At 40.7% G+C, this 27035-nt stretch overlaps 1 protein-coding gene across 9 annotated transcripts in view; it reads left to right on the forward strand.

Annotated features, from left to right (window-relative positions):
• The window catches only part of DPP6 (dipeptidyl peptidase like 6), a 489696-nt gene that overhangs the window by 419278 nt on the left and 43383 nt on the right, over positions 1-27035 (forward strand). For 8 of the 9 annotated variants that reach the window (XM_048951963.1, XM_048951964.1, XM_048951960.1 and 5 more), the window contains 4 exons: positions 20257-20411; positions 21351-21448; positions 25827-25950; positions 26490-26528. In XM_048951963.1, the coding sequence (XP_048807920.1) occupies positions 20257-20411; positions 21351-21448; positions 25827-25950; positions 26490-26528 (416 nt within the window). Of the gene's footprint in view, positions 1-20256; positions 20412-20502; positions 20693-21350; positions 21449-25826; positions 25951-26489; positions 26529-27035 lie in introns of those variants that run through there. The other variant, XM_048951965.1, reaches the window with a different exon arrangement.

Here is a 27035-nt window from a genome sequence, read left to right on the forward strand (position 1 = left end):
AGCTGTTTCCTCTGGCAGAACAGGCAGGAGCTTAAATCTTTGTGCTTGGAAAGCAATCTCCAGCATTGCTATCTATGTGCTCGATGCTACGTGAGAAATGATAGCCAACACACTTGGGTGCTACCATTGAGAAAACTGAACAGTTTTAGGTGTGTTTCAGGCTGCCAGCTCTCCTTCGGGCAGATATCAGGGGCCTCTTGCACGTGAGGACATGGATGTTACAGTGCAACATTTTGCAGATTAAGCCCAGTGGTGACCATTGTGTTCATACCAATCACCAGAGGAAGCAGATATACCTGCATCAGGAGAACTGAAGAGCAAGGGCAGGTCTTTATAGTGATTGGCATACCATAGTTACAAGAAGATAAAGCATCCAGGGATTATATTGTGCTCTCTATTAGTTTATGTCGCTGAGTGATCATGATTAGCAAGAGAAAAAGAGGAGGAAAAGCAAAAAATTGTAAAGATCCTCTTAAGAAAGTAGCAAAATACAAGTGACCAGGTTCACCTTGACTGGTGTGTGCTGGTGTTAAGTGGCTGCCTACAGGCGCTGTATGACTCACTGGGCTTGGAAGGGACCTCTAGAGATAAGCAAACCCAACCCCACTTGCTAGAGCAGGTTCCTTACAGTAGCACAGGAAGACTTAGAATCACAGAATCATTAAGATTGAAGACTCCAGGATCATCAAGTCCAACCATCAGCCCATCACCACAGTGCCCACCAAACCACTGCTCCTGGTGCTGAGTGATCCAGCTTTCAGCCAGCTTGTGCTGCCATCTTGGCCAGCTGTTGTTTGCATGCCAGGCAGTTTTGCTGAGACTTTTTTTTGTGACAATTACTGAAAATTTGTTGTGCCCCATTCCCCAACCTTCAGAAGCTTTAAGAACATGAAGTTCTTACCCGTCGTATCTACACAAGAAAAGTTTGGTCTGCTGTTTTGAGTGACATCAAACAGAGCAGCCCCATGAACTGCTGCTAAGAGCTAAATATTATTATTTATTTACAATTATTTAAAATGCTGCTTATAAAGGAATAATTTGGCTGTCAGTTTTGAAAAACTCTCACCTTTAAAGGATTTTTGAGCTTTTAATGAGTGTGGAGGCATTGCATGGTTCTGAAGTAGCATTTTCTGTGACATAGCTAGGATTCCTTGACTGTTGCACAGCTGGGTGTAAGTTACCCCACAAAAACATCTTTCTGGCTCACCTGGTGCTGATGGCACAGCAAAGGGCAACTACTGCCACTCAGTGTACTTGAATTCCAGTCTATTAACAAAAAATTTCTCTTAATTCATGTAGGGAACAGGCGGGTCAGAGAAGTGGATGTGAAATTCAAGCATTTCAATCTCATTTAGCATGCATAGCACTCTAACTTACATTTTAGATTCTAGGAAAATTGTATGATTGAGCAGAAATTGATACCTCTAACCATGTTCCTTAAACTTCTGAGTATTACTCCAAGATTTTGCTTGGATTTTTTTGAGTGTTTCTACTTAATTTTACAGCATTGCATTTTTGAATGTAGCCATTTAAGCCTTAAATCTACAATGCTTGGGAACAGAGAATGACACCTTTCTGCTGGGATCTGCTAGTAGTTACATTCCAGTCTGAGATGTATTAACAATTTTTAACCTTTAATAAAAGGTTTATATCATACTTCAGGTTCAGTCTACCTACGTACATATTTTAAAAAGAAGTTGTAACAAACATTCAAAATGAGGATTATAAGTTAACTTTGCACTGTGGCTTATAAAGGTATTGCTCAGTATAGCTGTTAAATCTCTCGTAGATCATATTTTCTTATGCATCTGTAATCCCCTTCCAGGCTGAATGTTTTACAGTTCTTTTCCCTAAGTAAATACTCCTGTTTCTTTCTTCTTTGTGCTCCTTGCATTATTCTTATGCTGGTTTTTGATCAATTTATTTATTTTCTTCTTTTTTTCTTCTTCTCTGATTCTGTTGGTGTAATAAGAGCAACAAGGATTGGAGGAAGGAGGATCTGTCTCGCAGGGAAGGAGTTAATGCAGAAGGGCATGGGAACATGTGTTGATAAAAAGGAATAAGTGCAGAGTGGGCTTCCAAACTTCATTAGAGAATAGAGAAGCATACAATATTGCATTAGCTAAAAGAAAAGCCCTTATATAACAGGGCTTAATCTCCTTGGAAATGTTTCAGAGTTTATTTGAAAAATAAACCCAACAATACTCTATTAAATTTATAGAGGAAATGGAAAGCAGAAACTCAAAGGACTGTAATTGTCACCTGCAAAAAAAAAATTATAATAATAAAAAAAAATCATGTAAGATGTAATGAAGGAGGAAATTGGGCAAAACTCATCTCCTTAGCCCTTTGCAGGAAAGTGGAAGTTACATTGCCTCCATGTGATGTGAGTATCCAGAGCTTTCTCATGGAGATGATGTGGTTAGAGTGCTGCACTCACAAATCTGCATGATTTGCTGAGAAGATGTAGTATGCAAATAGCATCCTGATTCAAAAGGAGAAGCAATGCGAGATGAAATGCCATTTTTGCTTTTGATTAGTGTGTATGGTTGGTTCTTTGGTGGGTTGTTTGGGTGGTTTTTTTTAACCTGAACTTTAATTCAGAACTACAACTGTTGCATCAAATATTCAGTGGAAAATAAAAAGCGAGCAGAGTGCAGAAAAGAGCTTTAAAGATTAAAGAAAAATGTTTAAAATGAGTTCTTTTAGAAGTCTCTGTGAACATAAAAATCCATCATTACATTGCATGTCTTTTTGAAAATTTCTCCAAAGTTTCTACACGCATTTTGATTTTTTCTCAAATCCTTTTAATAATCCTGGGATAGTTCCCAGTGCTATCACGTTCATAAATATGGCCCTTAGTGTCTCATGGAGAACTTTTTAGAATGTGCTAGAGAGATAAATAATAATTTTTAAAATGCAAAGTCTTCCAGTTCTCCCTAAAGCAGGATTTGGGATTCATGAATGTGTGTCAGCTTATTCTTACCCCGCCCCCCCCTCCAACTTTTGATTTTAATTCTCCCTGGCACAACAACTGGTCACTGTAGATGTTATTAGGATCCAAGGGCATGGTTTCACAGCCTGAGTCGGATGAGCTTTTCACAATCCCTGCCTGGATCAGATTAGTGTTGACCCTGAGCTGACATGCAGGCAGGGAGAGCCAGCACATAGAATCTTAGAATCGTTAAGGTTGGAAAAGACCATGGAGATCATCAAGTCCAGCTGTAAGCCCACCCCCACTGTGCTCACTGACCACATCCCTCAGTGCCACATCTCCACAGTTCTGGAACACCTCCATGGGACTCCAGCTCCTCCCTGGGCAGCCTGTGCCACTGCATTATCTCTCTTTTTGAGAAGAAATTTCTCCTAATATCTAACCTATCCATACCTGGATATCCTGGTAGGACTACCCTGACACGTGTCTTTGCCCAGAGGTGCTTCACTGCAAGATGTCTTTCTTCTATTTTGGTGCCATGTGACCCTTTCTCTATTTCTCTTTTGTTCAACATCACTTGCATGTGTGTGTTCGGGTGTCAGTGTAGCAAAGTGCTTATAAGCACAGCTCTTAGCGCCCACACTCCTTGTAGCTGAAGTACAAGGATAAAATGAGATAAGCATTGCAGAGAATGCTCTGATGTATTTTTTGGTACATCTAATTATGACCTTCACAGAGGCAATTATTCTGTCTTGATCTTAATGCCTTTTACAATCATCAATTAATAAAACTTCTCATTATATTCTGGTAGAACTTGAGTTATTATCATCTTTCTGGAATCAGGCAAACTGAGGCACAGTTATTGACCTGATTTTAGATGAGCTCAGAGAAATTAGGACACAAAGCTGAGGTGAGAGCCTCACCTTGGGCCCTGGATGTCAAATGAAAGGCATGGTGTAGCTGTCACAAAAACCCAGATCTGGTTGTTCTCTGCCTGGTCCTGGGCAGGTATGGTGACAAGGTGGAGTTGGAGAGAAGCATCTGGAGGGGGTCATCAGCAGGAAGGTCAGGTGAGCCCTGAGGATTTCAGCATGGGGAGGAGGCTTTCCAACCCAGGGGGCATCCTATGAACAGGAAGACAAATGCATATTGTTTAAGCTGCCCCAGCTCTGCTGTGTTACTACTTCTGTTCTGCACCGTAGAGGGGATGACAGCCTCGCACCTGACTCTCAAATCACCCCAAATATAGGAACAAATCACTTCAGGCCTTCCCTTTCTACTCGTATGACTCACAAGCATTTGCCTCCTACATTAGTTTTGCTTTCCTTTGAAATTGAGTCATTGCCTTGTATTTGATTTAACGACAATAGCGGGGGGGGGGGGAAAAATCAGCATCAGTTGCTACTGAATCAAAGTAGATCAAAAGCAGTTTTTTAAAGGAGGCATTCAAGGTAGGCAGATTAAAGATTTGAGAAAGTGGTCAGAAACTGAACTGAAGGAAAACAGCTCCTAAAAGCAAAACATTATGTTTTCAAACTATTGTACTTCTAAAATTGAAGGCAACAGTCTGAAAACAGACAGTGAAATAAATCTTACTCATTAGGAATTATCTGGAGATCACTGTATTTATTGCATTTGTTTTGATTTCCCAGTCTCTACTTTAGACTGTGTGCACAGAGATTACTTAAAAGATTCAATACCTCATTAGAAAAATTAAAGTTCATTTGATTATTGAACTGACCCATCCTAACTTAGAGCTTGTTATGTGTTGTTCTGGTGTATCACAAGCAGTCTTGAAACCTTGAGAACAGGACAGGATGGAGAGCTGTGTCCTGAAGTTCTTCAGGGTTGTACTGCACTGCAGAGGCTTGGCACAAAGCTGCTGCAGGGTTTTCAAAGGTCTGTAAATCCCCAGATTGTATCAGGGGTGACAACCTGAAGGAATCTGTTTCCACTTTAGTGAGCTCCAAAATGATGCAAGAAAGAAAAACAATTCTGAAAGTGAGAAGAAGAGAGAACTTTCATGGTGTTTTTCTGGTTCCATTACCAGAGAGCATGTGGTGCCAGATGAGTGGTGGGAGTCGTTTGACAGAAAGGCAGACATAATAGCAATCTTCTTCTGGTGTGAGCTACCACTTGGAAGTGTTGTAGTACATGATCTACTCATTACAGAAGGCCAGGATTATTTTTAATGAGGAGATTGTGCAGCACAACACTTCTGACTGGCACCTCAGCCTGAAAGGAAGCTTCAGGAAGTGTGGAGAGTGTGTGGCATAGAAGAAGCAATGCCTCTGGGCTTCTAACTTGGAGAATGTACCTGGGCCTATAGGAGATCCTGAGAAGGAGGTGAGGTGGCAAATAACAAATTGCGTGGTCTGAAGCAGGGTCTCCAGGTAGTAGTGGCAGTGTGATGGTTGGTTGGTTGCTGAAAGCCCAATTATTACTCCTAGTTAAGCATCTTAAACCAGCCAACCAACCTTTCTGTTCCCATCCAAGAACTGATGATCTCCTGAATGAACTGTTTGCTTAGACAGAACAGACATTACAAATGCAAGTCCACGGCAGTGCTTATCAGTAAACAGGAGATCACAAAGCATTTGGCTTTGATTCCAGCAAAGTAACGTTCCTCGGGCATCTACAGATTGCTCCTGGCCATCTCAGTCCTTAGATTGATTTGGACTTCTCCTCTTGCAGAAAGTATGCATCTGAAAGTGCAACTGAGAAGGATTTGGAGGAGAAATTAGCCCTTTGTGTACCGCATAGCAAACAAAATATGCCTGAGGAGTCAATTCTCCTGTATGACTTAACCTCAATTTAAGTTTATAGGTTGCCGAGTGGAAGCAGCATGCAATGTGCTGGCCACTTGAAAAAGGAAAGAAAGAATAAAGCAGTTGTTTGGCTGCACAGTTTTCCTGAGTAAGTGTCTATTTTTTGTTTCAATTGGAAAATAGCGAATCATGTTGTGAATTCACAGGTATAAACTGAGTGAATTTGGCTCCTCTGAACACATAAATCCTTAGCGGGCAAGCACAGCACTGCTACATTTCTTCAAATTACAATGGAAAAAAAATGGATCCTTAGTATTTATCTCTAAATATTTACACCACCTATCATTTTGGACTTAAAATTGCACTGAGCCAACTCTCTGAGCACACAAGGCACAGAGAGATAATTTACAGGCAATTAGGCAACCAGGCGGTTGTTTTCATTGCAGTATATCGTGCTCCCTTTTCCACTTAGGAAATGGAGATCTGCAAAATAGAAACCAAACTTCCTGTTAGCCCCCTTCCAAGAAATGCTCTTCAAACTGAAAAATAATTGAGGTCTGTCCCGTGATGTAACTATGCTTTTTTTCATGTATTAGCAGAGTACTGATAAGCCTTGTGAAGATGAAACCTTCCATCTGATGTGCTGATAACATAAATGTATACTCTGAAGCTTGTTATCTGCAGGAGTTGGAGGGAATGATCACTCTGAGGGTGCCCAAGGAGTAAATCACAGCCTTGGTCTGTGATGGATATTCCCACACGCTTGTACCTGTCCCCATGGAGTGGGTCAGTGTTCCCACCTTTGGAAACACCATAGCCATAAGCCATCAGTGGAAGGGGACAGTCAGCCAGCCCTGAGCTGCTGAATCTTCTGGGGGAAAATCACAGGGAGCAGATGAAAGACATCCAACAAAGCCTGAGAAAGAAGAGGATAATAAACGTTAAAATTGGCATCCAAATTGTCCAGGAATAACATGATTTATAAAATAAGTGTTTTATGAGATAAACAGAGGGCCAAGGAGTACAGCTCAGCAGTTCTTATCCTACTCCGCAAGGATGATGGTAATTTCTTTGCAGTCTGATGATGTTTGCCATTCAAATGTTTTAAGACATTACAGAATATATGTTTTAGAACCTGGCCATGAGAAAGTACTTGCTAAGTTGCTTGCCTTGCTGTGCCTAGAGCTAAGCAAACACCCCACAGAAACTGTCCCATTCCCAGATGGCTGCAAGGAGTAGTGAGGATATTGGTCAGCTGCAATCTCTGCACGGCAGCACTGCTAACATTGTGAATGTCACGGTCGAAATATACTGGCAAAGCAGCTTCTATAATGAGTCATTTTTATGTGGGAACTGTCCTTGATACTAAATAGGAAGTGTTTAAGGGTAAAGGTGGCTGTGAAGGGCTTTGGAAATGAAGATTAGTCTACGTTAGATATCACGAGCTCTTAGGTAGATAAAAACAGAACCTCTAACCTGCCATTGCAACAGATAAAGAGAGAAAGGGGGGAGGGTATTTTTTTCAGAGTCACCCTTAATCAGTGAAAAACAGCAGACAAAATTACCTTTGGTAGATGGTGATTTGTGGGGTATGGGTTACGTTTATTATCCTTTAGGTTACAGGCTTTCTTATAATTTCTGGTATTTATCTGCTACATCCTAAGGAACAATAGGAGCTGGATGTGATGCGTGTCATTTGTAACTCTGTGCATGTCATTTGTATGGTAATGGGGGAATTTCCCTTCGTCCCAAGTGATTTCTGCAGAATTCTACACGCTGGCTCTCACTATACTTAGCTTACTCCAGTGTAAATTAAAATGCACATTCATGATCTTTGAACAAAGCGGGCAGGGATAATTAGTAATTTGATACTATTCTGTACAAAGCAGTTCAAAGTAATACTTATAATTTGCAGTTAATTAATCAGGTTGGTTTTTTGCTTCTTAAAATTCTTAATTGCCTTTCTATGGCATTGTTTTAAATAACTTATTTTCTACCATTTTTAGATCCAATTATGTAGGCAATTTGTTTTTACTGTTACATTTCTTATGCATAGCTGCGTGTGTGTTCATATGTGTATTTCTGTATGCATTTTGGTATGTACTGGTATGGATGGGCTTATGTCAAAACTAAAAATTTGAAAATAATGAAATCACTGTATAGCTATGAGAGGCAGGATATCAGAGGCAATAGAAAAAATCAAATCAATACAATAAAAAGAAAAAAAAAGAACTAACCTCTGTAATTTCACTGCCAGTATGAACCTCATCTGGTGTTTAAGTCACTATCCAATTACAATTCTCATTAGAAGACAAATTATTGTAGCTTTAAAGTAAAACCAGCAGTTGTTAGAGACCCAAACTTTAGACTCTCTAAGGAAATTAATTTTTTCATAAATTCAAAAATAAAAACGTTAGTAAATATGAAAATATGTAGGCATAGTGCCTGTAATAGGAAATATAGCAAAACACCTTTGAAATTTCCTAGAATATGTTTCATACATTTATCTCCATTGGAAAATCCCAGTTTGAATGAGTAAGGCAGTTACTCGGACTTCATCACTGAGCCCAGCACAGTGGATGAGATGAGCTGGACGTCGTTGCCCACTTGGCTGTCCTGTGTGTTGGACTTAATAATGAGGTCCTGTTTTTCTTTCAAATAACTTCTACAAAACCATCCTGTAGGGTTGCTTTAGACACTGCTCTGCTGGCACGGCGGTGCTGAGTGTACAGGATGGCTGGCTCTTGGTCCACAAAGCTCCTACCTGAAGCTGCAGTGATAAGTGATAGGTGATCATAGGAAGGATCAAGAAAGGCCACCAGGCACTGTGTTGTGAGTAAGACATCCTTCAGTACTTTTGGCCATCCCTTAATGCTTTTTGGCCAATTTCTGGACATACACAAAACCTTGGGTTTTGTTTACTTCCTCAGTCACCTATGGGAGTTTCTGGGCTGCAAGTATTGATGACAGTCACACAGGCTCAGTGCCCTCTCCCCAGGCTCTATGCTGGGACCATCACCTGTGCCCACAGCAGCTGCAACTGTCTTCTGTGTATTGCCTGGACTTAACAGTAGATCTGCAGCTGCCTACAGAGAAGTGGACTAATTCCAAGAGGTCTAAGGAAGGCCTATATGTAAGTTTTTCTTTACTACTGTGTGGTAGTTGAATGGGTTTAAAATTACTGCATAGTAGTCTTCAGTTCAGAATGACTGAGATAAAGTTGTATTTTCTCATTGTAGAGATGAAAGAGCTCTCAATGAGTTGATGCTGTCATGCAGGTATATTTGTTTCTTCTGTTTGCTTATCTGATTCAATAGTGGTGATCCCTCAAGGCTTGTATGTAGGAGGAACAGAACTTACAGTAAGTTCACAGACAAACAACAATTAACAAAATTTGTTAATGCCTTCTCCTCAAGTGGAAGAGGGTCATACTGTTTCTCAGCCTCCCTACCCCATTCTTTTCTTTCCTTTCTATTTTTTTTCTTCAGTCTTCTTACTGCTTGCTACATGCACAACACCATCACACAGCAATACATCCAAGTGATTTCTGATTTTGACAGCATCATGAAGGGCCAGGCTTGTGGGTGCCCACAAAAGGCTTTGGAGATGGGGGCTACATGGTCTAGGAGATTACAGTGCCAGGATTCTTGCATACACACACTGAGTGTGGTCAAAACCAACCTGTTCTCGTCCTCATGGTGCCTTCACAACCACAAATAGTTTCACTGGTTATTCAACAATTTGTGTTTTCTGCAGTTTCTGCTACATATGATTGAGATGATTACATACACTGTTTTAGCAAAGGATAATAAAAATCAGCACATTTTCCTTATTCAAGTGCGTATCAACTGTTTTGTGTGATTTTACAACTGATGATGTTGGGACTTGTGCATAGTAAATGAAAAGGGTTTGTCACTCTGGTTCTCGCTCTTCAATAGTATTTTTTGGTGTTTCCTGCTTGCACATGCAAATGCCACCACTGACAAACACAGTCAGACCACTCTGATCCATCTGTGGTATAACTTTATTATATGCCATTACCTTTATTAATAATAAATGTTTCTGTTATTTAATAAGAGTGCTTTTTACTGAAATAATGCTATAAGCTAATTCTGCTTCCGTTTTTATCCTGCTCTCATTTTGATTATTCTTGGGTAATTCTATTGATCTCAGTAGTTCCTCTAATTATACAGCACAGTAAAATCAGATTCATCCTCTGAGTCACTGTTCAGCTAAGTCTTTCAGTTAGCCAGTTCCTGAATCACTGTTCAGGTTGAAACCTCTGGGAATCTTGCCATAGCAGGGCAACATAAACTCTGAGTGGGTTTTTAATGGCTTTTCAATGTTGGTAGCAGTTTACATTGGGTAAAAAAATTGAAGCTAAACTAAATGCAGTTCATGTGGTACAGTCCCTGTTTTAGACCGTAGAGCCTTATGCTGCAGTACTAAAGGTTTATTAGCACTCGTGTTAGGTGATTAGCAGGTGCTGCTTACAGTGAATAAATCATGCAGTTAATTCACATGAAAGATGACTGGTGCAGGTGCTGATAGGCATTCATGAGGCTGAAGAATCAAGTTCTTTAATAGCAATGTCAGGTTCTTCAGTCTTCCTTTCTAGTGTATTTCTTTATGAAAAGTTAAAAGAGATTGCTTTGGGACACTTGTGTTCTTGAACTATTGCAATCATCTAATGAATTTTTGATAGATTCAGAGGGTTTTGTGATCACTAACTTTCTTGATATGTCTGTAGCTATTGAAATTGATCCCTTGTGTCAGTGTTGGCTGTCCATCTTCCTGCTGTCATAAGCCCACAGATTAGCTGGTAAGAATATGTTACTTTTAATTTAAAAGAAAGGTGCAGTGAAAGCTGCTTGAGCAGGTTTGAATAGAGCAATATTCAGCGTATAATGAAAGCCTTGATTTGTCTCACTGCATTGCACAGATAAGCAAATTGTATTTCCAGCCATAGCAGCCTGCTAAGTGGCAGGGAGAAAAAAAAAAAACAAGACTTGACAGTAAGGAGCCTCACTGCATCACGTCAATTGGGCAACAGGAATTCTGTCTTGTCAAACCCCTTAGAAGTTGAGAAGCTATGATGCGACCTTGCAATGAACATCTACCCTCAGCAATGAGCTGCAGTGCGAATGACCCAGAAGACTTTTGCCAGCAAAAGTTACTACAGGTTTTACTACAGCTTTAGAGCCTCTAGCTAACAAGCTTTCATGGTGAGCTGATAAAGACTGGGGGGTATGCCTACACCAAGTGATGGAAACATACATCATTATCATGCATTAATGGCATACTGCAGAGAGCTTTTTGAGATGCGTTTGCTCTTTGGAGTGAGTGTTAGGAATATCTGACTATGTGATCTCTAAGTAATGCTTCTACTTTCTTAATTCAGTCCCCGTTTTCATTATCACTGGGCATCCTGATGAATTACAGATTTGCCTGCTTCCATGAAATGTCTGCATGCCAGCATAGACAGAATGGATCGAGAGGCTTTTACAGGTGTCTGGGACTCACTGATACCAGGAAACCTGCTAACTATAAGGAGCTATTGTGAGCAGGAATCCTTCGTGGTTTTGAAAGCAAACAGCTGAGGGTTGCTAATGATGGCATCACTTGTGTGTATCTGTTTTGTTTGGTGGGTTGCTTGTTTTTTGGGTTTTTATTTTCTTTTTTGGACTTTCTGACTTTTTTTTTATTTTTTCAACAAATCCATTCGTATGAATGAGGAGGACTTTAAACTTTCATGATTTCTTACTTATTGCACTTGACCTTTATGCACTCTGGTAGGAGCCGTAGAGCGCTACCAAAGAGCAGAGCCAGATCTGTAATCCATACCTCTGGTGTTTTGTAACACTCAGACAGCAAAGATCTGGCAACTTCTTGTCAATAACATTGTTAACAACACCCCAGTGCCCTGACTCATATAGCAACTACAGGATTTTTTGGTGAAGAAAACACAACAAATTAGAAGAATCAATGGTCTGGGGAAAAAAAAAAAAAAGAAAAAAAAAAAAAAAAAAAGAACAAAGCAGCAGCATGAAACTGGTACTTTTGGTGTGGCTGAGAAGAGCAGCCTCAGAAAGCCTATTCAGTCTGTCAGCAGCCTCCTGCCCTGAGCTGGTCTTAATCACACTCCTTGGGGAAAGATGTCCTAAAGTTTGTCCTCAGAAATCATACAGAATCATAGAACAGCTTACATTGGAGAGGACCTTAGCAGTCAGCCAGTTCCAAGCCCCTGCTGTGGGCTGGTTGCCACCCACCAGCTCAGGCTGCCCAGGGCCCCATCCAAGCTGGAATTGAGCACCTGCAGAGATGGGGCACCCACAGCTCTCTGGGCAGCCTGTGCCAGTGCTGCCCTCTCAGTAAAATATTTCTTCCTAACACCTAATCTGAATCTCCCCTTGTTTAGGTTTAAATCTACTCCCTCTTGTCCTGTCACTTCCATACAGTCTAAAAAGTCAATCCCTTTCCTGCTTATAAGCTCCCTTCAACTACTAGAAGGCTGCAATAAGATTTCCCCAGAGCCTTCTCTTCTCCAGCTAAGCAAGCTCAGCTCTCTCAACCTTTCTCCATATGATGAGTGCTCCAGCCCTTTGATCATCTTCATGGCCCTCCTCTAAATCCACTCCAACAGCTCAACACCCTCCCTGTTCAGGAGGGGATTGCTGGTGAATTGCTGTGCTAAGAAGCCTGGATTAATGTGATCAGAATTTGGCCAGGCTGTCAGGCAGGGCTTTCTCTGCTATAGTCACCCTGGCTCTACTGGGTGCTGTTTGCTCTTCATCCCCATGTTATTCTTTCAGGGCCTCAGAGAGCATCCGAAGGTGACACTGTACTGGCACTTTCTGTGTGCACAGTAGTTTGTGAACCACGGCCTATTTGTCTTCAGATTTGGTGAGGTTGACATGTTGGTCAAGCTCGAGTCTGGTTCAGGATGTGCAGTAGCCCTGGGACCCACATAGGAGAAGTGGCTAGACTGGAGGGTCGTATGGCATTGTCCTCAGTGCCCAGCTTAAGAAATGAGTTTCTCTTCAGGCCTCGTCTTTCAGACACAGAGGCAGAAAGCACAAGCCAAACCCTCAGAACTCCCTGTGCTCCATCTTCGAAGTGCACAACTGAGAGCTCTGTATGTCCTACAGCTTCCTTTCTGTTTGCTTAAAAATGAAAGGCCAGTACTTGTTCCATGCTTCATCTGCAGCACAGCAAGTCCTTGAAGGCAGATAGCATCTTACATTGGGATGCTGCCTAACTAACCAGGGGAAAATGCTGGCATCTCACCATGATGTTCTTCTGAAAGGAACATGGGGCTGCAAGACTGCATGAGCAGAAAACAACATGTGTTCAAGCAATTAAACTGCATGACTAAGGGGAAACTAATGACACTCACAGCCCACACCTTCCCTATGCATGGGCTCCTTTCCCTGACATGAGGGGCTGCCACGTTCTCTCAGCTGCTGAACACATGGGAGCACCTCGACTGTGTGATGCTGCTGCCATCAGGTGGTGATTGCTTTTGGATCAAGGATTTTGTGTTTAAAATACATTCTTTAAAGCATGTCTTCAAATCCCTCAGAAGCAAGTAATATTTTATTCTTCATAAGCTTGCTGCTCACAGAAGAAGAGGCTGTGTGTTTTGAGAAGGAATTTGGAGTCATTGGGTTGAGCATTGCACTCAGTTTTCCTTAAGGATCTCTGTTACAGTGACAAAACACCTTGAGAACATTCATTGTTGGCATACAGGAATCATGGGATCTGGCTGAGAATGGAGTATTCTCTCTTTTTCCTTGCTCATCTATTTATTTTTTTAGTGTCTCTACCTTTTTCCAAATGGCACAGAATTCTTTAGTGATCCTGAAAAATGTTTTTTTCACCTGACGCAATTATGCAGCTTGAAAAGATTCGTTCCATTGAAATCAGGAGTACTGCAGGGGTATTGCTGACATAAGCATCAAAATATGTCAACATAGGAAAATGTAGATTGGATATAAAACTAATGTAAAGCAGAATTATATAAGAAAGCGATTTTCATACATTTAACTACTTTTACTCTCATTTTATACCGATTAATGGAAGGCAATGTAGAGCTACACGGGGCCTCTAAGACAGAAGGAACAGAGTCTTTAGGAAGTCTTTAGCAAGGTCTGTTGTGATAGGACATTGGAAAATGGTTTCAAACTGAAAGAGGGGAGATTTACACTGGATGTAAGGAATTTTTTTTTTACAATAAGTGTGGTGAAGCACCGAAGCAGATTGCACAGAGAGAAGTGGATGCCCCATCCTTAGATATATTCAAGGTCAGGCTGGATGGGGCTCTGAGCACCTGATGGAGCTGTAGGTGTCCTTGTTCGTTGTATCAGATGGCCTTTAAGGGTCCCCTTCAACTCAGACAATTCTATGATTCTTTGGTTCTACATTACACCAACTGAGAGAAAATATACTTTGCACGTGTATGAAAGATGGCAAGGTGGTCCTTGAAAGCCTCCCTGAAACACGTCAGTGAAGGCCAATACGAGCAAAGTGTTTCCCCTAACTAGGCAAAAATACTAGCTTTCAAACTATACAATAGTAATCGATTTGGCAGGTGGTTGGTGATTTGAGATGATCTAGTAATTGATTTTAAAACAGATGCTAGCTGTCAAATAAGCATTTGTATTTATTTGATGTTTCTCTGGGAACCCTTGGGGTTTTGCTATCTCAGAAGTCTTTTTGTTCTCCTTTCCTAGACCCCCTTTTGCTTCTCTGATCTCTCTTCCTCTCATCTTCTTTTGATGCTTCCTACTGACAAATTCCTTTGAGCTTTTTCCCCAGCATAAGCCTTGGCCTTTATGTTAGACTTTAATTTCATTTTGCTTAAGATTCCTTCTTATTAACAGCTTTTTAAAAAAAGACTAAAATGCCATCAGCACACCAAATGCTTAACAATCTGAGCATCATCTACTCCAAATTGCACAAACAAAACCATTGATTCTGCTTGCTGGAGTCACTGTGCTTTAAACCATCAGCAATGAGTTACAAACACGGGTATGTTCCCTCTGTAAGACAAAACCTTGTCTAGTCCTTTAAGTAAAAATTAAAATTCTCTGGAATTAGTGGGCCTATTGACATCAAACTAGATATGCTTGAACGTGTTTGTGTCTGCTTGTGTACACATTTGCTTGCAGCAGAATCAAACTATTTTTCATCTTTTTTGTCACAAAGACAACGTACAACGTTAAGAATATTGTGTTGATTCCCAAAAATGTGCAATGTTTGGAACAAGAAGCGGATTTTAATTATTTGAAAGAAATTGATTTATTTAATAAGTAAAGTATCTTAAATGCCTCTACCCTTCTTTTGACCTCTAGAAATGCAGTCTCTGTTTTCCAGGTGCAGTTAAAAAGCCTTTCTGCTTAGTCTCCAAGGACACCTCCCCAGTAACTGAGGTTTCTTTTTGGAAATTAATGACACTGCAGTTTTTAGCCACAGCTTGTCTGTCTAACAAAAGGGGCTTTACCAAGAGTGGACAACCACTTAGATATCCCAAAGATCTCTTGTTTGCCTGTAGCACAGATCTATGAGGGAGGCATTTTTTCTTTGAAGAGACAAGGTTTGTTTCTTTGTTTTCATTATACGTTTCTTTTCCTGGATACTGGGAGATGTTAGCAGTCAATTGTTGAAGAGGCATTAGGACCAGCCTTGCACCAACTTGCTCGCCCTTCTAGAAGGGCTTTCTATGACACTGCAGGGATTGTATGAGCAGACCTACTACCATACTTTCGATGGAGGTGATAATGTGGACAGGTGTGCATGAATGCATCCAGAGGATTGTTGTGGAGAGGCTCACATTGGTGAGGTTCTGCCTTACAAAACAGAAGCATGTGGGCAGCCAAAGGAAAGTATTTGATCTAGGTACTTACTGCAGCTGTTCTTGTCTTCCATGGAAACTGAACTGTTGATGCTTATGATAGCTATAGCCTCAGTGGGTAAATTATACAGCTAATAATCTCAGTTTCTGTTGACCATGACAACAGAAAACAAATGCATTTTCCACTTGAAAACTATTCCTTTATTACTCCAGTTTTTCTTCTGACTCTGCATTTATTCATTTTATGGAAATGACAGATCTGTCAGAGGACTGGGCTGGCCAAGCGTCCTTGCCTTTTGCAAGTCTCCATTTCATTTAGCTCACACTTGCAAACTGCAAATCATTCATAATGTCTTCGTAAATTGGAAGAACCTCCTGTTATGCCAATGGATTTCCCACTCAGCCGTTGGTAAAAGCTTCATTCTTTCACTAACAGCCAGAACTTAACAGAATGGCATTAATCAATAGTATGACTCAGGACTGACAGAGAATGTGGAAATAGATTTTTAGAAATGCTTGAAAAAGTACATTTATTGGCCCCTGTGACAATAGCATTGATGTGCACTTAGTAACAAAGAGCTCATCTAACTGAGAACTCTATACAAGCCTGAGAAGCAGATTTGTTATGTAAATATCTGTATCAATATCTCAGTGGCAGATTATGTTATATAACAGTATAACCACCTATTTGGATTTCCAAATGTTGTTCACAAAACAGGTTTTATCCAGAATCTGCTGGTTACCACTGAGGTTCCAGAGATAAAGCCCTGATGCTCAAGGCCCTTCTTTGAGAAATGTATTACCTGAAACAACATACAAGTCTCCAGTTTCATTGGTCTTAACAAGAACTGTTGACATAACTTCAAATCTTCAAGCAGGCAGATGCTTCCTTCCCTTTTATACACTTTCTGGGCTAGTTAGAATCATAGAATCTCCAAGGTTGGAAAAGACCCCCAAGGTCACCCAGACCAACCATCCACTGATCGCCAATAGTTCTCACTAAATCATATCCATCAACACAGCATCCAAACGTTCCTTGAACACCTCCAGGGTTGGTGACTCCACCACCTCCCTGGGCAGCCTATTCCAATGCCTGACCACTCATTCAGAGATGAAACTTTTCCTACTATCCAATCTGAATCTCCCCTGGTGCAACTTGAGGTCATTCCCTCTAGTCCTATCACTAGTTATGCAGGAGAAGATGCCAACCCCCACCTCACCACAGTCTCCTTTTAGGGAGCTGTAGAGAGCAGTAAGGTCTTCCCTGAACGTCCTCTTCTCCAGACTAATCAATCCCAGTTCCCTCAGCCTCTCCCCATCAGACTTATGTTCCAGACTCCTCACAACTTCGCTGCCCTTCTCTGGACACACTTCAGAGTCTCTGTGTCTTCTTGTAGTGAGAGGCCCAAAACTGAAACTTCAGACAGTTCTTGAGTTGTGGCCTCACCAGAGCTGAGTACAGAGGGATAGATATCATGTGAACCTAAATCATAGAATCATCGAATCATAGAATGTCTTGGGTTGAAAAGGACCACAATGATCATAGAGTTGCTACTTGCCAGCCAAGAAACGTAGCAATGGACTGTTCCTCTTGCTCATTCTGAAGATGAGCAAGAAAGCATCTATCAGGGAACATGTTCTTCTATAGGGATGCCATCCCTGACATGAACAGCCCAATCCTCTCTAGATGCTCTTCAAATTTCAATACCAAAGGTATGTGCTGCAACTTTTAACCCATTTGGACTGCCACCTTCTTCAGCTGCAGCCAGACATTCCTCAAGTTGAACTGTTTGATTGTGTTTCTGCATTTCTCTAGATCACAAGCTGACTAGTATGTGGTGTCCAAGGATTCACCACTTACAGGCCAGCTGTCTCTGAATGGTTTGAGGATGAATGAGGTAACATGGAGTAAGCATTGACTTGCTTCAGGTGCTGTGTATGAACCTGGACATGCACAGCTGTGTAGCACAGAGGAACTGGCAACTGACTGAGGAATCTCCACCCCTCACTCACAGCATGCCTGCATCGTATAGCAACTAGTGATGCAAGCCTTGAGGAAGAGAGCCGGTTTTGACCAATTATTACTATAAATTTTTAACTAGGAGATGTACTATATGCAGCTGATTTTCAGACTGTGTGGTAAATACAAGTGCAAAGAATTAAGCGTCCTCAAAAATATGTAGTCTGCAAACTACTGCAAATTAGTCTGCTTTCAGCTGAAACTTTCTGGCAGAAGTACATTTTGTATTTCAATAGAACGCTCTCTGGTTTGCTAAAACTAACTGATCTCTCTAATAATGGCAGGGTCCCGACTTTCTATCAAGGCAAAGGTTCACACACGCCATTAAATCTGATTAACAAAGGAACACAAAATCTTTTTTTGGCACTGAAACCTTTTTTGGCATGTGGCCTTCAGTAGAACTGCTTCCTTAAGTCTGAGGTCCCTGAGAAAAAGTTTGTTAATTAATGTTAAAATGCCAAAGATTCATCTGCCATCCATTTTTCCTCTTCATTTATACTTTTAATTATGTCTTTAATGATGTAGCAATAAAAAGTCAAGAGCAGCATCTTTTAAATAATAGGCGGGACAATGCAGCAAAAGAAATCTGCCAGAGATACACTTTCCCATGTGATATTTGCAACTTTCAAGACATCTTCCTGAAGCTTCTCATAGATATTCCCATTATGTACTGATTAAGTAGTTTGTTACTTGTAGAAGCATAGCTCTTGAGAGTGATTTTCCCTTGCACTTTTCCTAGTGTTATCTTGAGCACTTTCTCAAGACAAATCCAAGTCTGGAGTAACAAAGGTTACTCCGTTTGATCTCTGACATGTCTCATGGCCCATCTGTTCTCCAAGGATAGATGCAAGATTTTTTCCTTTGAAATACACTATCTGGTGAATTCCTACTCTTCAGACCAAGTGGGCATTTTGGTTGAAACAAAGAGTCATCACAGAGTGTTATACTAACATGGTGGGTCCAAACTCTAAAGATTCTCATTCATTTTTTGAACGACCACAATAACAACAGCGGGTGGAGCTGCTTGATCTCAGTAGTTGAGTATCAGTGGTGAAAGTTCAGAAACACTCTGAAGCCTGTTTAAGTCTTCATTCTCACATTAAAGTAATGGCATCTGTCTTCCTGCCCATCAATCTGTACAGCGTATGCAAGCCCTTCTGTTCCAGTTTGAACAGGAATGACTTTTATGATATTAAGCCTTTAAATGAAAATGAATTACGATATTGCCTTTTGCAAAATGGTAGGTTTAGAAAGCCAAGTTAGTGTCTTCCACTTGTTGGTAGTTGAAGACACTTTGGGCAGAGTGAATTTATAGCTTTTCTGGCTATCTAAGTTGAAGTCATCTTTGCAATGAAGCATATTAAATGATAAGAGAAAGTATTAGCAATTAAAAGGTCTTTGAATTGATGTTTAATGAGAATTAGGTTCTGCCAGACTTCAAAATAATTTCTTCGGATTGCAATCATCCATTCATCATAGAATCATAGAATGGCTTGGGTTGGAAGGGATCTCGAGGACCATCACCCTGCCACGGGTGGGTGTTGCCAGCCACTGGATGAAATACTAGCTCAGGTTGTCCAGGGCCCCATCTAATCTGGCCTTGGACACCTCCAAGGTTGGGGCATCTGAAACCCCTCTGGGCAGCCTGTGCCAACTCCTAACATCTTTCCAGTGCTGGGAACCCCAGGCCTGGGTGCACTATTCCAGCTGGTGCCTTATCAGAGCAGAGGAGAGCAATCCCTTCCCTCTCCCTACTGCCACCCCTTTTCTGATGCAGCCCAGGATACCATTGGCCTTCTGGGCTCCAGGCTCGCACTGCTGGCTCATGTTAAGGTTTGCATCGACCAGGACCTCTAAGCTCCTCTCCGCAGGGCTACTCTCAAGGAGTTCTCCTGATCTGTGTACATATCTGCAGTCTTGCTTTCCACTTACATACTTGAGCTCTGACATACTTACATCGTCATCTCTCCAAGCATTTTGTCACTAACAGCCACACGTCTGACCCTGGCTGCGTATGAAACATTGCTTTGCAAAAATGTTTTTAAAAATGAAGCAGGGATAATATTCAAGATGGCAACCTCTAAGCCTGGTGTCTCACTAAGTGTTACAAAACTCCAATATTGCTTAACTTACAGAAAATCACCATTTCTGTTAATTCCCAGCTGGCAGCAGAGATTAGGAAGATTCAAATTTCAGGTGATGTGCTTTAACCTAAGTACGAAGGCTGCTTGAATCCACTGATATAAGTCAAGCATGACTTTGTGAACTCTTTATGGAGAAGTAAATCAGTGCAGTATTCCCAAAGGAGCCCAGCTTTTGCTACTGTCAAATTGCTTATGTTCATATACGTGAGCACAAGACACAGGGCAGGAGCAGTCAGGCTTTGTATTCTATCATGAGTGTGTGTACTAGTATGAATAAGTTGATATTTCTTGAGCAACGTAATTATGCTTAATAACTGATATATTCTGAGTAATTGTAATCAATCGTGTTCATTTGTGTATACAGCATAATTTAATGAGCATTTTTAATTGATATTCCTGTGACATTCTCCCTGTGCTGTGATTAGACTGGGATTTTCGTATCTACATGGTTTTCATTTATTGCTAACTAGCAATTCACATCTAATAGTCTTTTTTTTTCCCTCTCTCCCTCTTTTCCTTTCTTTTTTTTTAATTAGAGGAGATCTTGAAGACTCATATTGCTCATTGGTGGTCTCCTGATGGCACCAGGTTAGCATATGCAACAATTAATGCTTCCAGAGTCCCCGCCATGGAGATCCCAGTATACACTGGCAGTCTTTACCCTACTGTTAAAACATACCATTATCCAAAGGTAAGGGAAAATAAAACAAGCAGTTCTGTTGTTCTGTTAAAAACAAACAAACAAACAGCAAACTCATGTTGTTTTTATTTTTTCTTGGTAGGCTCAGATAGGAGACAGTATGATTGGACATACTCATAAGCAATGAAAATAAACAGATCTAAAGAAAAGTCAGCTGCTCCCCAGTGAATTAAGTCTGTATTTTTCTTTAGCTGTATTATTAAAATTGCAGTTTTCTGATCAAAGTATTATTCATTCCTAATGTAATGAAAATAAAATGTTTCAGTTCTTGCTTTGTGCCTGCAATTGTGCTTGTGTTCTAGATAGGAGTTGACAATATCTAAAAGCTTACAGCAGTCCTTAAAACATTTGGGTTCATGGCACTTCTGAGAAAAGAAACAAGAAGGAAAATTTGTTGTTTGGATTTCTCTGCAGTTTCCAGGACGTGTACTCTGCAGCACTGTCGTCTCTTGCCATTTCTTGCTTTGTGTACTGAGTTCCTCAGAACTCACAGATGGGTCCTAACTGAGCCATAATCAAATAGGAGAGATACATATATGCAGGTTTTATGGAAAGTAGCTGACTCAGTAGGTTTCCTACAATGAAGGAATAAATCCATGTATTACAACATTTACCATTATCCCAATAGTCTGTCTTATAAAAAGAAAAGAAAAAATTAGTTCTAGTCACCATGTAAAACAACATCTTCTACAAAAGATAGAGATGTGCTATGTAGAATTTCCCCTTGATTCTGCCTAATGAGCTTTCCACACCTCTGTGATAAACCACATTAGTTGTGCCTTCCCCATGAATGACTGCGGTACCCATCCATAACCTTAACCAGGAGAGCACATTTTACAGTCCGTGGGCACATCATAAATCAAAACCATTCTGTGTTGTGTAAGTTGTAGTAATTACTCTATTTTTACTTCATTTTATTTTGAAATCCAGGCTGGAATGGAAAATCCAACTATTTCTTTGCATGTGATTGGTCTGAATGGACCTACCCATGATCTAGAGATGATTCCCCCAGATGATCAGAGACTGAGGTATGTGCTTCCTTGTACTGGTATGCCCAATCTGATTCTGTTAGGGCTTTATATCAGACCCTGACTTTTTTGAGGTCATTTTACAGTAACTTTTCCTGCCACTACTGTCAAGTTTCACTTTGGGTAAATCTAGTTAAAAGTTTTCATATATTTTTTCTTCTTCCATGTTTTTCTTGAGCACTGTTCATTTTTTACTCAAAATCACTGTGACCCAGTGTAACTTCAGAGTAGGCTTATTTTTAGAGCACTGAGCAGGATGTTGCAAAATCCGTAACAACATTTTCATTTCACATCTAGTCATTGGCATTGAATAGGGACACTTGTCTGTGTACTGTATGGGACACCATGAAGCACAAACATGAATACAGAAATCATGAGTTCACTGCTTTGTGAGTCAAGCATGGGAATGAAATCAGAAGGGCATTCTGCAAATACATTGCCCCGTCTTCATTAAAAAAATAGAAAGTAAAACTCTTTGCTGCTTTCAGGGTAAGTATATTTGAGAAGTTGGCCTGCAGTTCAGCCAAGCACTTAGCCACACATTTCTATCTAAGCAAGTGCTCTGACCTGTTTGCATTCAGCAAGAGCTGGAAATTTGGCTTGAACTTCAGCCTATGGCCAAAAGTGGTGCTACGTCTGTAGTCTGTGAGCACTTGAAAGGTGCATCACGTTGTTCCAGCCTGCCTTTGGGAAAGAAGCAGCTTTAGTCGATGCCTGGCACACTTCCTTGCAAAGCTTGGGGATTAGAGCCATTTCTGGATTTCAGCAGCTTTGCTGTACACCCTTGAAATAGCTTTACAGCATGACATCCTGCAGAAGAATTCTGCTTCTACTTCTGGTACCTGCAGTGACCCCTCTGCCCAGCACCATGATGCTTTCTGTGCATGTCAGACATGATGCAACAAGGTTTTCATTCCCAGCATATCACTTACTCAAGTAACAGCACCCAATCACACTTCATCTTTCTTGACTGATTGCTAAATTAGGCTGCTGGATGGGCAGTCCCAGTGCCAACAGACATATAGGTATAGCACAGATTTAATGGAGCAGGCCCACTGTGAAGGCAGGGAAAGGTGCCCCCATTATGCATGATCATAGAATCATAGAGCCATTAAGTTTGAAAAAGGCCACTAAGATCATCAGCCACCCCCAGCATGGCCACTGACCACGTTCCTCAGTGCCACATCTGCATGTTTCTTGAGCACCTCCAGGGATGGTGACTCCACCACCTCCCCGGGCAGCCTGTGCCAATGCCTGGCTGCTCTTGAGAATAAATTTTTCCTATTATCCAACTCAAACCTCTCCTGGTGCAATTTAAGGCCATTACCTCTAGTCCTATAAATGATAGGTACATAAGGTCTCTGCCTTGTTGTGCACACGCTGTGTAGTCATCTGATGAAAGGATGCTAAACCAGTGCAATCACTTATGGAGGAAGTTACCTTTCTTCCTGTTAGGAAATTAATGTCAACCTCAGAACAGGTTTTCACTGAATCATTTTGAATGGCTTCAATTCAAATCCAATTATGCAACAGCAGTTGTATGACCTGTAAACAAATCAAATGGGCATTGCCGTGTTTGCCTTTCAAACCAACAGCTTCAGGTCTGCAGGCTGCATTCCCAGCTCACAGTACCCAAATCACAGCACCAGAATTGCTGCTCCTGGACAACGTCATTTTTTTGTTCATAGGTATACTCAGAAGTGTTTTAATTACAGTAATGAGTTGAAGGCTGCAGGCTCCGCGTCACTAATAAATTAGTGCTATGTGGCTATGGGTGGCTGTAATTTACTGGGTTTCAATCAGTATTGTAAAATGATGCAAAATGTCATGATCAATTAGTGCTTTAAATTTCATCCAAACCATGGTGATTTCCATCCCCGGAGCACATTATTAGTGCTGCTGAAGAAAGAGGAATACATTTTAATTATGCATATGTTTTCCAGAATGAGGTGATTAATGTGATAATGTTTCATGAAGAGACATGAGGGGTGCACCGTACAGACAGTTACAGAAAAGAGCATCAGAAATTCAGGGGAGAATGATGATGATAAGGATAAGGATCTGGAGTATTTTAGCATGCACAGTGTATTCACACATGGACAAAGCAGCGAGTCTGGGTGTTCTTTGTATCTGGAGCAAAGTGTTTTGGTACAGTTAATACAATTGAAAATAAAGAGGAGATAATACTCCATTTGTTTTGCTTTAGAATTAAAGGAAATCAAAAATGTTCCACAGAATCGGAATGTTTGTCAGGAAAAAAAATAAGTTGATGATAGGAAGCATATTTGGAAGCAATAGAATATCATTTCAAAGTCTTTTTGCCAAATTTTCTGCAATTCCATGCTTTGCTGTGAGAAGAAAGTGAATGAAAGGAAAAAAAGTTGCAGAAAAACAGAAAAAAAAAAAAAAAGGTTTACTGCTTAATGTCTAAATGGCACTTTAATTTTGATGAAAGGCATTGGACCCGCAACAGTGAACTGCTACATCAGCAGGTGATGGGAACCAGACTGCAGTCCAATGTATTTCTCAAATCACACTGGCATCTCAGATGGCAGATGAAGCACTCCCCTGAGTGCAGAAGACATAAGAAATACATTCTCCTTCCCTCAGCTCCTATAAAATCCTGACTGGGTCAGACAGAGCCTGAGAAATGCCCCACTCCCCTCCATTGGCTGCCCAACAAGGGCAGCTCTCAAAGTGCAGATGTTTACAATTAGCTGAGATGAATCACACCTTATTGTCTCCTTTTCCTCTACAAAATGGGAGACATAAAATTTAGTTGTCCTACAGAAGAGATGTAAGGAGAAGTAAATTAAAGACTCTGAGACTAGAATAACAAGTACTCTACAAGTACGTGCTGTTGTCTGCTTGCTGGGTGTCTGCAGGCTTCACAGAGGCTACAGACAGAAATTGGGTCTCCATGCCATCTCCAGGGTGATAGAGAAGATATATACATAACTTAAAATAATAATTTAAAGTTCCTGAGCAAGAACTGTGGCTCCTGTGTTCAAGCAATGACAAAGAAATTTAATATATGTGTTTCTAACTTTGAATTGGATTTATGAAAAAAAAAATACGCTGAGCCACGACATGTACTGAATTCACCTTCCTTTTCAGGGTGACTGAATCTGCTCAGTTCATTGTGAAGAGGAAGAAGAGGTGGTTTTACAGTTTAATTTTGCATCAATGCCTTTCTTTCCTTCTTAGGGCCTATGCTCTCTTGCTGATAGAGCGTAAAATTACGATTTTATTTCAAGCACTGAATTTTCAGACTGCTGTTTTCTCACCTGGAAGTATCTTTCCTCCCAGTGTGGTGGATGCTGTTGCTGAGGTCTTTTGTTATTTATCCCCAGCCGAATTCAGGCACTAAATGTTTCAGAAAACTACAAAATCAATTCCCAACTTGTTATTTTGCTAGAGAAGCGTGTCTTTGTTGCTTTTGCCCTTTATCTTCAGTATATGCAGGAGTGCTTGCCAGAACGCAAAGTACTCTCCAGTGACACAGCACATTAATTCCAAAGGGAGCAACAATTCCTTATACATATTTTATAGCAAACAAATGAACTAATAAATTTTTATAGACTGTGTGCTGTGAGAAGTTGTTAAGGGTGTCTTTGGTCTGCACAGCCCATTGGTATACTAAAGCTTTGTCAGCCCAGCAAGAGCTTTACCCTGAAAATGGAGTAGTGCAGAAGTGCACATCTGTGAGCAGCTCTTGGAAGGTGACCATCAGGATATTTATTTGTGACCCTGGATTTTAAAGCCCACTCCAGCCTAAGTGGATTGCATTGGTCAATATTGCATATTGCTCAATTTTGCTATGTTTTCTTGGGCAAGATATTGCTTACAGGACTGTGCAGCCAACAGTGGTGATTTACTGTGGATATTACTAGAACCTGTATATGTCCAACCACAGAGAATGGCCAAGAGAGTATGGGATGATATTTTTGGTGATGTAAAGTTTCACATCTCTACTGACTCCTTTTTGGCACCTTTCTAAACCATGTCCGTCCTGCTCTTGTTCTTCTGATTCAATACATATGGTGTTGTGTATCAGGGACATTGTTAACTCTTCATAAGCATAAAGAACCCTACTGTTGGTGATGATGGGTTTGAGAGTGGCAAATGTTTGCAATTTCTTTTCCCTCGGTGCATTAATTTGTAGCTCTAGGCATTTCAGTCCTTCTTGGAAGACTAAATAGCTTGAAAAGTTCTTTATCTCTGCCTGTGGATCTTTGAAAATGACTTTCAGAAGTGGCAGATAAAACACCTGCACAGCCCTAAAAATGTCATTGTCAGGGGTTGAAATCCATACATAAGGAGGCCCAGAAACATCCAGATTCGCCATTTTAATAACCAGAAACCTCTGTGTTTTCAGGGACTATTACATCACCATGGTAAAGTGGGCTACCAGCACCAAGGTGGCAGTGAACTGGCTGAACAGGGCCCAGAACTTCTCCATCCTGACGCTGTGCGATGCGACCACGGGCGTCTGCACCAAGGTAGGGAGAAGAGCCTGGAGGTCCTTGGCCACCTGCACCTGAGGAGAAAGTGTTCCAGCCATCTCACCTGGGGACATGTCCACTGGTGCATATTTATTTAGCCAGACAGAGAATATAAACAATGTTACTAATATATTATAAATTATGTAGTTACTTGTAGTTAATTAATACCTCCAGTAGATATACTAATGTAAATGTATGCATAACTATTACCTCATCCCATCTTTTAAACCAACAAGGATATTTCTGTAGTAGAAATATCTGTAGCAGAGAAGAGAGATAGATATGCAGTGGAGCGTATCTGTCTCTATGCTTTAGATATGCTATGCACAGAGCATAGTACAGAGTCTTTTCTTAAAACCTTTGTTTCAACCTTTGTTTGTTACTGACAAATTCTGTTTCTTTGGGGAATAATGTGACTTGTGCATTTTTGTTCTTCTGCACAACTTTTCAGATTCAGTCCAACTACAGCTTTGCGCTGATAAGAAACATGTAATACATGCCAGGAATGTTTCTTTAATGATCTTGCTTTGTTTTAGAAACACGAAGATGAAAGTGAAGGTTGGCTGCACAGACAGGTAATGGTGATCTTCTCTTTCTGGTCAAACTTTTGGCAAGTTTTTTTTTTCTTTTTTTCTTGTCCTACCAAGGGGAAAAAACTGATTTCCAGAAATAAGAAAGATAAGATGCCATGGTTTGTGTTATATAAAACAGTTCCCCAGTAATAAGAAGGCATCATGTGCTTCAGCTGTCACCTTCTCTAGTGTGCACAGAGTTCTCAGCCTAAGATTTACTGAGGTTTAAGAGACGAAAAGCTGATGTTAATGGTAATCCACCCATTCGTGGAGCAACCTCAGAGGTAGTCCTTCAAATCCTGCTCTGAGACTGACAGTTATTTGAAGCACTGTGGTGGTTGTTTTCTGGTCTTCTAGACTGGAAAGAAGTCTACGGCTGAAAACAGCATTTAATTAAAAGAGCCTATGTCCATTTCCAATCAAAATCATGTAGATAGGATTTCAAGTCATTTAAGCTAAATCTGACAAAATTATCTGTTACTCTGCAGCTGTTAGCAGAAATGTAAAAAA

This window comes from Lagopus muta, chromosome 7, assembly GCF_023343835.1.
Source record: "Lagopus muta isolate bLagMut1 chromosome 7, bLagMut1 primary, whole genome shotgun sequence".
NCBI classification, from domain to species: Eukaryota; Metazoa; Chordata; class Aves; order Galliformes; family Phasianidae; genus Lagopus; species Lagopus muta.